Here is a 14071-nt window from a genome sequence, read left to right as displayed (position 1 = left end):
AACTGGCAGTTCTCAAGTACAGGCATCAGCTCTGGTAGGGAATGTTTCAGCATCATTTGTCAAATTCCAATTGCACTATAACTGTGTGGTTTTACATCTCAAGGTCATCAGAGACCTCATTATGCTCCTCTGTGCCCTTTTTTATTTCACTCTTTCTTTTAATTTTTTTTTTCTCCAGCTTCTTTCTGCTGTCTTTACCTTTTTCTTCCTCTTACCACTCACTTGTAGCCCGTTTTCAGAAGGGTTTTTTCACATAATTCTGGTATCTGCATCAAAGGAGCCATTCCACTAGCACAGCTTTGGTGTTCTGATGTTTGTGATTTCTCTCCATAGAAAGGAGAGATAAATCAGGCTAGGTATTTCTCCTTATTACTGAGAATAGGATGGGTTTGCCTGGGGAAGTGACGGTTGTTTGGTTTCTTAATGTGATAAAATCTATTTTTTTTAGTGGGACTTTGTATTGGGAAGTAAGTGCTCAAGGAAACAATTATTGGACTGGAACAATCTTGTGTATAACAGCTAAGGAAGCATAAGAATAATTCCAGATATGAAACACAGAACAGTTACAGGCTCTTTCACTGCAGTTGCTGAACAGAATTGTGTTACCTGGATCTGCTCTGGAGAGGCCAGTGCTTGTTAATCTTATTAATTAATCTTGTTAATTCTTTCTTGGCAAGCATTGTCAACTGCAGTTGGTTTGTAGTAGAGTTGAAAATTCAAATTTGGCTCTTCCAAGAAGATAGAAGGAATTATCTCCTCAGCAAATCTTAAAAATACCTGAAATTTAGACTGATTTTTTCTCCCCCAGTCACAGGCAGGATATCTGATATCTTTTTTGGAGGGTGATAGGTCTGGCCACTCTATTAATGGATGGCATGATCATTGTAAAGCTCTGTAATTCCACTTAAACCAGCGTTCACCAGATTATTTTTTTCCTATTTGTAGGAATTTTCATGCTGTAACGTGCCAATTAATTTCCTTTGCCATGATTAGTTAGCTACTCAAGGACTCAATTAATAATGATTCCGTTCTGCAGCAGTTTGCAGAACTTCCTGTAGTTACCATGGGAGCAATCAGGGTTTTCTATTGCTTGCTCTTGGAGGCAAAGATGAAGGATTTTTTTCTGCACGAAATCTCTCAGTAGATTTTTGAATTCCACCGTGGGATTGTTTCGTGCCAGCACCTCTGAAACAGCATCTGCAGCAACCTGACTTTTCTGAGCCTGGTGGGACAGAAATGAAACAGCAACAAAGTTGGAGGCAATAAACACAAACATAAATTTAGGTTTCTTGGAACTGTCATGGCACGTTGGAACGAGTGGAAGCCAGTCTTGAACTTCATTGTTTCAGCTCGCACCTAACACTTGGTATAAATACAGAGGTTCATCTTTTCCTCTCACAACAGGGCTCCCAACCAAGGACTGCACTTAGTCAAAGCTGGCTACTGCTGCACACTGAAATCAGAACTATCCTTAAAGAACAGAGGGATTTACTGACTTTCCTTGGGAGAATGGAACTGCAGATTGAACGTGTTCCTACAGGAGAAATCATCCGCGTGGTCGGCCACAAGGCAGAGCGCAGGACTGTAAGCCTGGCTTTTATTGTTCTCTGGTACTGCCCATTACACAAGAGCCACCTTAGCTCTGACTGAGCAGCTCCAGGGCAAGAATGGAAGGGTTTGCAAGGCTGGGTGGTCGTTGGAGTGACTGGAGCTGTGTTGTGAACAGGTTTTTTTTTCCTCTGGGATAGAATTAGTAGCAGTGAACTGAGCGAGAGTTTAGAAAATACTTAAAATTTATTTCCTGTAGAAATACTGCAGTGAACCAAAGTTGGTGTTTGGCCTGGCTGTATGAATTCTGTCAGAATTCTGTGAGCACCTTCAGACTGCAGAGGAAGGTAAAGAGCTTTGAAACAGTTACTTTGTTCCTCTTGTGTTGATTGTGCCATCACAGGGTTCATGCTCTGAATGTTACAGGAAGAGTCTCATATGGAAAATTCAGTGGTACAGGCACATATTAACAAACTTACAAATATCTCAAGGAACTGATTAGTCTGTTAACTTTGGACTTTGTTGACTTGTGCTCAGGGTTTGTATATAAGCAAATGGAAATCCATGAGCTGATCTTTTCTGCTTTGACACAAACAGTTGAGAAAGATGGTACTTTTCTAAGAATAATTTCAGTGTTCTTGGAATGAATGGCTGTTCTGTGTGTTTGCTTCAGAATATTTTCTATCTGCGTTTGTATAATTTTTAATTAAAGAAGTCAAAAGAAAAAGAACTGTAAAATTTAAAATGTTTGGAAGTACCTAAATCAACTGTGAATTTATCTCTCTCTGTCATAGCTATTTAAAACCTGTTTAACAGATCTTCAGCTCTGGTTGAGCCATCTTGTACTGAAGTGCACATCTGTGCATATCGCTGCTGTTTCCTAGCATTGTCTTTCTAGTGACTAATCTGAAACTCAATCTGAAAATGAGCTGGGACATTTACTGTGTGGTTACACAATTGTCAGGTAGAGCCATTTTACTTCAGAGAAAACCGGAGAGCTCCCTCTGCCTTGTTGGGGGAGGAGACAGTGGTAATTGTGGTGTTCTTTGGTTTGCAGGAGTGTTACTGACTTACTTCTAAGTGATAGCAGGGGACACTGACAGGACTGTTGTTTCTAGGGGGAAATGTTCCTTTAAACCGTAGCATATGCCAGGGTCCTGGGGGAGACATCAAAGGGAGAAAAGGTTCCATCTTCTATTAAGTTTTAAACACTTATTAACATTGCAAGAAGTGGTAATTTGCTACTTTGAAAACTGAGTGTCAATCAGTGTCGGTGCTGCATTAATGGCGTGAGAGGGGTGGTTTTAGAGAACCTTTAAACTGCTGGAGGAGTGGCAGGAGCAGAGCTTTACTGTTTCATCTCAGAGTGCTGGAGTCCAATGTGCAGAATTTCCTGTGGATCCTGACGAGACTGCCTCGGGTATTTCACACCTTTGTGGGATGAGCCAACCTGCTGCTCCCAGCGGATGGCTGCCTGAGCTCGGTGCAATCACTCCAGAGCGAACTTCACCCTGCGTCCTTCGCAGCAACATGCACTTCTGATGACTCCCACAGCCAGGAGGGGCCGGTAGAATTACCATCAGCGTTCGAGGTTTATCCCGTCCGTCTGGAGCACGCCAGGTGCGTCTCTCGGAGCGGCAGAAGCCGCTCAGCAGGACTCTGCAGCCGCCGCCAGTGTAAGCAGGGCGGGCGGGCGGGCTCCGGGAGCCGCGGGTGCAGGTGAGGGCGGAGCGGCGGCCCGCAGCCCGCATGCCCGGCGCTCGGACATGCTCACTAGCGGCGCTGCGCGGGCTCCCGCGGGCAGTCGGCGCCGAGGCGCTCGCGGAGCCGCCGCAGGGCCCCGAGCCGCTCGTCCCGGGGCGCCCAGCGCAGGTGAGCGGGGCCGGGGGGGACCGAGCGAGCGCTCGGTGTGCGCGGCCGCCTCCTGCCCGCCCGCCCGGCCGGCGGCACCGGCGCTCCGGGCGCTCGGGCACATGGCTGCGGGGCGTGCGGGGGGCAGCGGGGGCGGCCGCGGCTCGGCCGTTCTCCAGCAGCCGCCGACCTTCCCGGAAACTCGGGACGTTCCCCACGGAAGGAACGAACGAGCGGGGTAGAGCAGCCGGCATGCTGGCGGCGGCACGGAGCGGCTCCGGCTGCCCGGAGCAGTTGTGGCTCGCCGGTTCCCGGGCGCTCCGTGGCTGCGCTCCGGTAACGCTTCCCTGCGCGCATCCCCTGCCCGGCGCCGCGGGGAGCACGAGCGGAGCCGGAGCCGGGGCCGGGCAGGGTGTGGCGGGGCCGCTCCCGGCTCAGACGTGGCCGTGACACGGCCGGGGCTCCAGGCGGCTTGGCTTGCCCTTGTCAAGACAGGCTTCCTGTACATCCCCAACTTGCGTTACAGCTCCGAGCGCTGCTGGGCGTGATCCGCCCTGCTGTGCGCACTGAGGTTCACATCGGGGGAATTCTTCCTTCTTCGCTAGTGCTTGCGCAGGTGCCTCTCAAAGCACTTGATGGAGAAAGACCGGTGTATTTAGCTCCCTCTCACAGGTGGGGATGGTCAAACTCCTTAACTTCTCCAATTTAGACCACACTCCCCACTGAGACTCAGGGATCCCCATCTGTAGTGATGCTTTCCAAGCCAATTTTCCCCATTTCTAATATACTTGGAGTTAATTGCTTTAAGTGACAGTGACTCATGGGAAGAATCTGACTCTGCCTGAATGAGCAACTCATTCTAGTAACTTGAGTTTTCCAAGTAAGCTGGCTTGAGCTGCATTCTTGTCGTTGGGAGGATTACAGAGGAAAAGTGATTCTGAGATATAATACAGAGAATATTCTGGTATTTAACCTCTCTCTGACAGTTGCTTGAGGTGGGAGGCTCCTCCAGAACTACTTGTGGATGGCAGCTGCTTTGTTTTTAAAAGTGACTAATGAGAAAATTTGCTTGGTTGGTGGGACAAGCCATGAAAACAAAACCACTTCTTAGAGTACTTGGGAAGAAAGGCATTTTTCTTTCATCCCCTTTTGGAGCAATAGACAATTGTCGGTTGTCAGCACCTTTTCAAAACTTTTAGAAACTGCCTAAGGCTTATGGAACTGATGAGTTCTTAATTTTCACAGTAGGCCCTGATACGGCAACCACTGTCATAACACTTTGGGTGTTTCAGTTTTGATAGTGGATATAATCCTCTGTTTTAGGGAGGGGCTGTGTAAATGTGAAGTTTTGTATTCTGCCTGGAAGGGACCAGTGCAGTGCTACACTGAACACATGCTGTCCTAATTTATCATGGTATAAAGGATAGATTTATTTTAAAGAGAAGAAAATGGTGTGAATCATAACACACTAAGGAGTGAGAGATCCCGTGTGAATCAGGATCCACAGTGTGTCATTTCTTTTCTCTTCTGCATAATCAGTAGTGAAGGAACTTGTGATTTACAGTACATCTTCAGGATTTGTAGTAACTGTAAGACAACATACACAGATCCTAACAAAATGAGTCAAGCCATTTTTATTTTTCATTTGATCTAAGCCCACTGGAGGAAGGCCAGTAAAACACCAGGGGCTAAGAATGCTTTATGACATTAAACATAGTGTTTCTGTCTAGGAATAAGCTCAAACTCTATGGATGGCTTTATGCAAGGCTGAGATAGTCTTAATCTTGTGCAGATATTTAAGACTTTTCTGTTTGTAGTGTCATGTTGTTTATTAGTGCATTGGGAACCACATGCTTTCTAGGAACTGGAGAAATTCCTCTACCCCCGTCCAAAGGAACATTCTGCTCCAAACGCAGGAAAAACAAACTGCAGCAGCTGCCACAGTCCCAGGGCAGTGTATAAAATACGGCAGCTACCACTGCCCCTTCCCTTGGCTCTTACCTGGCAGGTGTGAATGGTTCCAGCATGGAAAACGATGAGGATCACTGGGCTGCAGCACTTTGCCTCGAAGTTCAAAGGACTGATGAGTGAGCACTGTTCACAGATAACCACCAGTGCCTTCTGGAGGACAAATGTGTGTTTGGGGAAAGCTGATGTCTTACAGGTGCTGCAGAAAAGGAGGTGGAGGGAACTCAAAGTATAGCAGATTTTCCGGGGGCTGGACTGTCCCACAGCCCTTTGTAAGAGATGTGAGTGTAATTCAATCACTTGTCCTTTCACCCAGGCTAAAGAACCGTTTATAAAGGCTGATTTGTGTGTTTCTAAAGTGTTACCGTGGGGAAAACCATCTGTGTTGTGCTTTGGGTTACCTCTATCAGTGGCAGCCAAACGTGGTTAACCTGTGAGAAGTGATGCAAATCAGAGCTGAGCAGGCCAAACAAAACAGGTGATTTGTGAGGAGCAGTTTCCCAGCCTGGCTCTCTGTGTGAGCACAGCCACAGGTAAGGCTGGGATCAGGTGGGCCCTTTGTGCTGGCATAAAATGATTGCAATTACGGCGTGTGTGAGTCTCCTGTCAGGGCTTTTCCTGTGTTAAACTGCTGTGGAACAAGCTCCTGAGTGATGTGGTTGGCTCTGCCGAGGATTGCTATCCCTGGCTTCTCCAGAAACCATCCATCCACCCTGCTGTCAGCTCTAGTGGGTGAGGTTTGCATGCCTTGTCCTCCTCTGAGATTGTAGCACAGCTCTTTTAATGCCCAGAGGGAGCCACTTGTGCTGTGCCTCTCTGGATTCAGGGATTTCTCTGCTGGAAAATATCCTGCTCTGTATTTTGTGCCCTCCTCTGCTTATTTCTTGTTGATGTATTAGTGGGGTGGGTGGCCAGCTCTTCCCAGAAAGCATTAATAAAGATGTAAGCACGCAGCACGAGTCAATGTGAAAGGCTAACAAAGCCTGTTATGGAAGAAGGTTTGGAGTGGACAAATCTCAAGTAATTTGTTGCAACTGAGTCATGTTCTGTGGGGGTGGAAGTGTTCCTTACAGCCCTGCCCTGCCTTATTTAAATATTTAAACATTTAAATACAGCAAGGAGCAGCAGGGCCAGTACCTTTTCTGTTGCTATATATCTCCAGTGTAGTGTGTTGTATATTAAATTCCTGTACTGGAAGGCAGTAAAGGTTGGTATTTCGAGCTCCTGTGGCATTCATGCATGCATGGATAGCTCTCCCTGGCAGCTTTTTTTCTTTAGGAAGGCACTTGGTCAGGTGCCAATGTCCAGCTTTCCTGGGGCACTCTCAGCCCTTTAAGTGGTACGGTGACCTTGGGCCAGCCTGGCCACCACCCTTCCTATGATTCAGTTCAGCAGCTGATAATAAATGGATGTAGAATTTGACATTTTGGCAGTAGCTTTGCAGTGCTGCAGTGAGGTCCCAGGGCTGGGAGGTACAGCAGGCTGCAGTCACTGAATGGGCAGTGTCGGTGGTGGTGAAGAATGTCATGTCAAAATGTGTTGTGATATTTGCCAGGAAATGGAGAGTCCATGAATGACTAAAACATCCTCTGTGACACAGCTGTGATGACACTCAGCCTGCAGGCTGGGCTCTGTAGGCTAGAGCTGTGCCTTCAAATTTATTTTGGTAGCTTCTTTTGAAGGTACTTTTCTAGTAAAAATTTCACCTCAGAGTTTGCTGTGAAGATGATGAAAGGTCTAGAGGGGAAGTCCTATAAAGAGCAGCTGAGATCACTTGGTTTGTTCAGCCTGGAGAAGAAGAGACTGAGGTCAGACCTCACTGGGGGCTGGCAGCACCAACCTTTGCTCTGTGACAGGAGGAGACTGTTGGCTCTGTTTAGGTTTGGCTCTCAGGGAAAGGTTCTTCATGAGAGGATGCTGGGGCACTGTCCCAAGGCTGCCAGAGCTCCAGGAGCATTTGGACAATGCTCTCAGGGATGCACAGGTTGGAATTGTTGGGCTGTCCCTCCAGCTCAGGATATTCTGTGATCTGACTGTTTCCTTTCAGTGTTCTGGTGTCTGACCAGAGATTTCACCCTTAGGAAAGGGCACACAGAACTGTGCTCCTAACCTGGGGCAGTGCACACTGGAACAGGAAAGGAGCCTTTGGAGGGGCTTTGAGGCTGCAGGGAAACCTTGGTGCCTCAGGAGCTGAGTTTCATTAGGCAGAGTGATCCCAGTGCCTTCTGCCAGCTGACAATCACAATCAGGTGTATTTGGCCATTTTGCTAATGAAGAGAAGGATTATGGAAGGAGCTGTAATTCAACTAGGGAGCAGTGTTTGTCAGAGGATTTTATTGAGCTTGCAATTGCATTTTTCTTCATTACCATATACTCAATATTTTATGGTTGTCTTTATTTCTGTTTTCATTGCCACCTGCTGCCTGCTCTAGATGGGATATTCCTATCCAGGAAAGAATCAGCTTTACTTCAGCATTGTAATGACAAACTGAGAACAGAAAAAAGGGTAAACTCAGCTTTCACACTGCACATATTGTTCATGGCTGAAGGGTCCAGTTAAGTCAATGTCCAATTATATAATGAAGAGATAGTGATCTGTTTAGCTTTTTAGAAAATTAAATTCCACTGAAACAATATAACTGGGACTATAGAAGTAGGAGGAAAACTATTTTCCATTCTGAAGCAGGCCTTTGTATAGAGTTGGGTTTTTTTTAAACTAACAGTAACTAATAACTTGTACATTATACAGCCCACACTGAGTCATTGTTTACTCAGGGAAATGACTTTCAACAGCCAGACTTGTTTGCGAAGTTTAATAACTAAAATATGCAGTTCTGTGCTTTACAAGGCTGCACACTATAATCAACATTTGGGCAAAAACAAAACCTGGTGCATATTTGCAACACCACACAGCACTGTATTACAAATGGTGCTGCTGCAGCTCAGGTTTTGATCTGCCCTAAAAGCTGGGAAGTCCAACGGTGTGGTTTGGAGAGAGGGAAGATTATTGCACAAATTAGTGTTGGGCTTTTCTGGAGTTTTATTGAACCTTCCAAATTAGAGACCAGGAAGCCTTGTTCCGTGTCCACACATCTTGTTGTTTTAAATAACAGGTTGTCTTCCACTCTTAGGACTTTTGGAGTCTGTTTGAAATTGCCTCTTGTGCTCCTTGGGAGGGGAAGCCACACCTTTGCACCAGGGAGCCAGGAATTCTCTCTCTGACAGAACTGGAACTCTGACAGCAAAACAGATGTTTCTTTTGCCCCTTTGAGTGAGCACTGGAGTTCAGTTGGGAGCTTTTCTGCCTCTTCCTGACTCATTATCTGCTCTTTTGTGTTAGCATGGGGTTCTCTCACAGATATTACAGCAACCTCCCCTCACCACTCATTTCACCTGTAAAGGTTTTAACAACAGCCAGGGTTTGTGTCCCTGGTTCATTTTGGGGCTCTGAATAAACAACCAAGTGCAACAACCAGCACAGCACCCACCACATTTCTCAAGTAAACCAAGTGCTTCATTTAAAATAGCGTATTCAAAAAGTTTATTTTTGATTTTTCCAAAATCACAAGCTTTTGTGGACACAATTTTGTTAGAAAATAGAAAGGAAAACTTTGTTTCATGTGAAAATGAAGTTGAGTACAAAATATGTGACTTGCAAAATCCTCATTTTATTTGTGCATGGATTTGTTTGCTCTTATAAGTGGGGGAGGGGATCAAAAGCAAGTTCTGCAGAGAAGTACAGAGTGTATTTTTGTGTGTGCTCAACCATAGCACTCTGTGGGAACACAGATTATATTTAATTTTGCTGATCTTCTATCCAGGAATCTGGTGGACAGGACCTGGGAACAGCAGTTTATGGAGCCATCAGAATAGAGCATCAACTTTCACCATCCCAGAAATTCTCATGTTTTACTTTCATACTTCCATTAAAACAAATGTACAGTGCTGTGATAATCCTTGCAGGATTTGAATTACTGAGAGAGCCACCAGGTTTCCTTGGGCTTAAACCCAAGTTGTTCTGACTGCAAGGTGTCAGGATGGACATGGGTTATTTCTGGTCAGCTGGGGTGTAGAAAAAGTATGGATGCACATATCAAGGTGAAACATGGTTGTTTGGAAAGGGAATTTACAAATTCATAACCTTCAGGGGGTTTGGATATTTTATGCTGGTTGAAGGGGTGGGATTTCTGAGACTGAAAATCCAGGAGGAGAAGTGGAGGCTGAGAAAGGGTTGGAGACCAATAAGAAAAGCAGAAACTGGAAAGGAGTGGGAGGCTGAAATGGTGTGGGAGGTCAGCAAGGAAAGCAGAGGCCAGAAAGTGGAGGCTGGAAAAGTTTGATGGAGATAAAGATGTGTGGGAGGGAGAAAAGGTGGTGAGGCCAAAATAAGCCCACATCAGAGATCAGATCAATCTCATTTTGCTCTGTTGGCCTCCACATCCTCCTGAAGAAGGGGGACTCACAGACTATTCAGCTGAAGAAAATGAAAGCTCATCTTTATGGAATAACTTGGGGACAAATGTCCATTGTCTTGGCTCTTGTATTACTTCAGCACAACTGTATTACAGTTGGTGCTTAGTTTCAGCACTTGAAAATTTGGTTTCCAGAAGGAGGCAGATCTGTAAATTGTTTGAGTCTTGACTGTAAAAGTAATGTAGATGAGCTGTAGTGCTGCCTGACAGTTCAATACCTTAAAATATTGTTCTTTAAGGTCACCAAAGAGGTGTCTCCTCAACCCACAGAAGAAACAGCATTCTCATGACTGCTTTTGCAGGGATTTGAGAAAGCTAGGAGGAATTTGGAATAATTTATGCACATTCAAGAGATATTTCCAAACCCGTCCCTTAGACCTTTTAAGAAAACATCATGAAAAAGCACACTGTCTTTTCTTTGCCTGATATAATTAAAGAATACAAGGGCTGATGGTTTTGAGCCATTTACATATTAGGGCAAAGCTTTCAGACATTATTTAACTCAAACATAAACTAACCTGATTTGAGATGTTTATGTCTTGATACAAGGAAGAAGCAGAGAGGAAAGGAGAGTGAAAAAAAAAAAGATGAGCTGCACTTCCTGGAGACCAAACAAGGCAAGGCTGGTGCTGGCAGCCTGGCAGGTAGTGAGTGCTGAGAGGGAGCGAGGACTTCCCTGCTCTGGCAGGCTGGTCATGAGGGCTCCATGTGAAGAGGAAATGTTGCAAGAGATGTGGTGTTCTCTATGCAAAAACCCTTGCGTTGTGCAGGAGGCTGTTTGATCTCTCTCTCTCTCTCTCTCCAAACTGAAACCTGACCGGTTGCCAAGTGTCTGCTCTGAAGTTTCCGGATCTAGGTGGGGACGAGGGAGTTCCAACTGTAACCTGAATGTGTTGAACTGGCAGCTGCTGGTGTCCAAACCACTTGCACTGGGAGGAAAATTCCACAAAGTGGCTCCATGTAGGATGAGAATGTGAACTATGTCCAGGCTCACGGCCATGGAACTCACAAGCTGCGCTCCTGGAACTGTTTATTTTTTTCTGGAGGCTTCAGTGAAGTTGGATGTTTGTCACTGAGTGCAGCTGTGCTGGAATGCTGCTTGCCTGCCATCAGAATAGGGAGCACCTGTGAAAGGATTGTGGTGTCACCTGAGAGGAAGAAAATCAGTGTTGCTGCAGGGTGAGTGTGCACATCTGCGGAGAAATCTTTGTAAAAGCCAGTTATTGCCTTCCAAAGAAAAATCAGGTTGTGAGAAAACTTGTTTTGGAAAGGTAAATTCTGGTGTAAAGGTCTAAAAGTAGCTGTCAGCTTGGTACCTGGCTGCCTGTTTTGAGCAGTGAATTTCTCTGTGCTGAACTCTTGAAAGTGCTTTTCAGGCCACACTTCCAGTGGTCTCAAATTATCTTAATTGCAAGCCACTTATCTGAACTGATGAGCAGTTAACACAAATGTGACACGCTGCTCGTTAGAGTAGAAAATCAATCAGTGTTTAGTGTGGGCTGGATTGACATTTCTGGATTGATAGGGGATGGGGAGGTTAATTTGGGTGATAAATGGTTCGGTGATGAGCGTGTGGTGTGAGCTGCTCCTCTCCTGTGTGCTGGCAACCAAAACCCATCAGCCCTCATTTCTAAGGCCAAAAAGTGTTGTCAGTTTTTGCAATTTTTTGGAGTAGCAGAGCAGTGCTGGGACAGAATCCCCACGTGCCAGGTTAGGTGATTTATGGTGCTGCTCCCCTGCTCCTGGGGCACTGCAGCTGACAGGCTGCACCTCTGGTGGCATTCCTGGGCTTGTCCCCAGGGCTGCTGCAGGTGATGATGTCCTTGCATCACTTCTCCAGGATTTCAGTGCTTAAGGCATGAGGATGTGCAGAGGGGAGGGGATGAGCAAGTAGCCAGAGAGTCCTGGAGCTTAATCCACATCACTTCCATGAAATGCTCTTTCTTTTGTATTCCCCCAGTATCTAAGATAACCCTATCCTGATAGCAGCTCTGTTTAGAATCATAGAATGGTCTGGTTTGGAAGGGACCTTAAAGATCCTTGTGTTCCACCTTTCACTAAACCAATTTAAATGGGTTAACTCCCTGCCTTGTACTTGCATCCATTTGACCCTTTGATTAACTCTTTGAAACAAATTTGGGAGTGCAGTGATGAAGAAAACAACATTTTCTGTTTGTTTAGCTCCCTGAACTGTCTGGTCAGAGCTGAATGGATCTTAGTCCCAGTCCAGAGGGGCAGAGGCTGTGTCACAGTAACATCAGCTGTCCAGGCCAGCTGACAGCAGCCTGGGACTGTCCTCTGGCACCTCAGAGGACATTTTCAGTGCCCTTTCCACCTTGGACAAGTGTCTGTAATGTAATGATGTGGGAACGATGGCTTGTGTGGCTGTTCTATTCTTACACTGCTGTGTTTTGATCCTTGAAGTCAGTGCTAGTGAGAAGTTTGTTTGCTAGAAGGTTCTAGAGTCACACTGGGGGACTTTTGTGCTCTGATGTGTGGGCTGATTGGCACTAAGGCCTCCCAGCATGTGCATGTGGATCTAGGCCAGCTGTTTGGAACATAAATGGTAATTAGTTGTTTTCTGAATGTTGGCTTTACCAAGGTTTACAAACAGAGCAGGCAATCTCCATCCACTGCTCGTAAGGAACATTCCCCAGCTCTGACAGTCCCAGCTCCTGAGCAGTGCAGGAGCACCTGCCCTTGCAGTCCTGCACTGCTGGTGTCTTTAATGTGCTCTCAGATCAGGAAGAGAGAGGCACTGATAAATCCTTCCAGGCTGCACAGGCTTGGACACAGAGCCAGGAAGAGCTGGTGTCTGTTCTGCCTCTTGCCAAAGCATCCTTCGAGTGGCTGGGATCCAGAATGGGGAGAAGAGCCCAAGGTGCTCCATTTGGGCACTGGTGTCTGGAATATTTTGCTCCCTTCCCAGAGCATTGTTTTTCATGGATGGAGTTTGGGAGAGCCAGTGCACTGAGGGTCAGGGTGGGGGCTGCCCTGCCCAGATGAGGATGCAGACATTCCCACTTTTGCTCTGCTTTTTACCAGGTGTAAATTTGTAAAGGACCTTTGAGCCCTGTGGGACTCTACCAAGGCATTTGTGGTGGGTTGTAGGACAAGGTTACTGTGTTGTGGTATCTGAGCATGATGTGACTGACACAGGGTAAGGGAGAGGGAATTAATTCTGCTGCCAAAACTTTCCGTGGGAGAGGTTGGATCTGGCTCTGTGCCCACCCTGGGCATACGTGCAGGTTCCTGCAATTTGTTACTGTCACCACCAGCAGTGGCACACAAGGAAACAAAATTTAAGAATGCCATCCTGCAATAGAGACCTCAAGAGGCTATTTCTAGATGGAATTGAAGCTCTGTGTGATGCAGTGTGGACTGTAGCCTCATTGTGAGGGTAGAAAACAACCAGAAGTGGTTTGCACTGGAATTCTTTATGCTGTAGCAGGCAGCTGGATTAAAATGTTTTGGAGTTCTGCTCCTTTTTGTTGCACTTTGGGTGACGAGGCTTCACAACCAGCTGTCATCCAGCAGGTGAGCTGGAGTGGGTTAGCACTTGGAAAAGTGAATTTTGGAATAGAGGGGTTTACCCTGCAACTACCTGGGACCCATCAGCTGTTGTGGGATTTGTCAGCTCACCAGACAAGTGTGTGCTCCTCTCACACACACCAGGAATTCTGAGAATGTGAAGTACTCTGATTCCAATCCCGCACGGCCCTTCCCCTCCTGCTCCAGGGGCTAGTGGAAGTAGGAAAGGAGGTCAGGCTTGAAATCCGAAGTCGGAGGAGAGGAATTTGTGGATGTCCAGCGGATAACGCCCATCACTCACTGCTCTTTGCCACTCCCACTCCCCCTCCTTTGTGGAAAGTCTGATTAAAGGCAGCCGCTCCGCCCTGGCTGTCTGAGCCATACATCCATGCACAAATGCCAGATTCTCTTCATTCCAGGCTGCTGACTTCAAGAAGGACTTGCTCTGACAAGCTGGAAATGAGGGCTGGCAGCTTCGTCTGCAGCTCAAAGGCTTTATCTCTCTTAGACACTCTTCCTACCATTTCCCACAAACACTGCTCTGCTGGTAGGAGCTGTTGCACACACAGGATCCATCAGGCACTTATGAATAAAGCCTTACCTTGTGTAACTCTGCTCAGAACAGGCGAGGAACGCTTCACAAAGCCCCTGGCACCGGCAGAGCTTGCTCTCCTTGTGCTTCAGCCTCATTATCTGGGGAG

The 14071-nt window shown here is 46.5% G+C and overlaps 1 protein-coding gene across 4 annotated transcripts in view; it reads left to right on the top strand.

Annotated features, from left to right (window-relative positions):
* The first annotated feature begins 1404 nt into the window (after window positions 1-1404).
* Window positions 1405-14071, top strand: part of MYO1C (myosin IC) — a 51570-nt gene continuing 38903 nt past the window's right edge. Inside the window, exon 1 of one of the 4 annotated variants that reach the window (XM_015646448.3) lies at window positions 1405-1584. In XM_015646448.3, the coding sequence (XP_015501934.1) occupies window positions 1510-1584 (75 nt within the window). In that variant the 5' untranslated portion in view covers window positions 1405-1509. Of the gene's footprint in view, window positions 1585-2968; window positions 3169-3341; window positions 3421-5675; window positions 11019-14071 lie in introns of those variants that run through there. The other 3 variants (XM_015646453.3, XM_015646450.1, XM_015646451.3) reach the window with 3 other exon arrangements.

Source organism: Parus major, chromosome 19, assembly GCF_001522545.3.
Source record: "Parus major isolate Abel chromosome 19, Parus_major1.1, whole genome shotgun sequence".
Lineage (NCBI taxonomy): Eukaryota > Metazoa > Chordata > Aves > Passeriformes > Paridae > Parus > Parus major.
The sequence above is the reverse complement of the archived record's forward strand: the minus strand, read 5'-3'. Positions and strand labels throughout refer to the sequence as shown.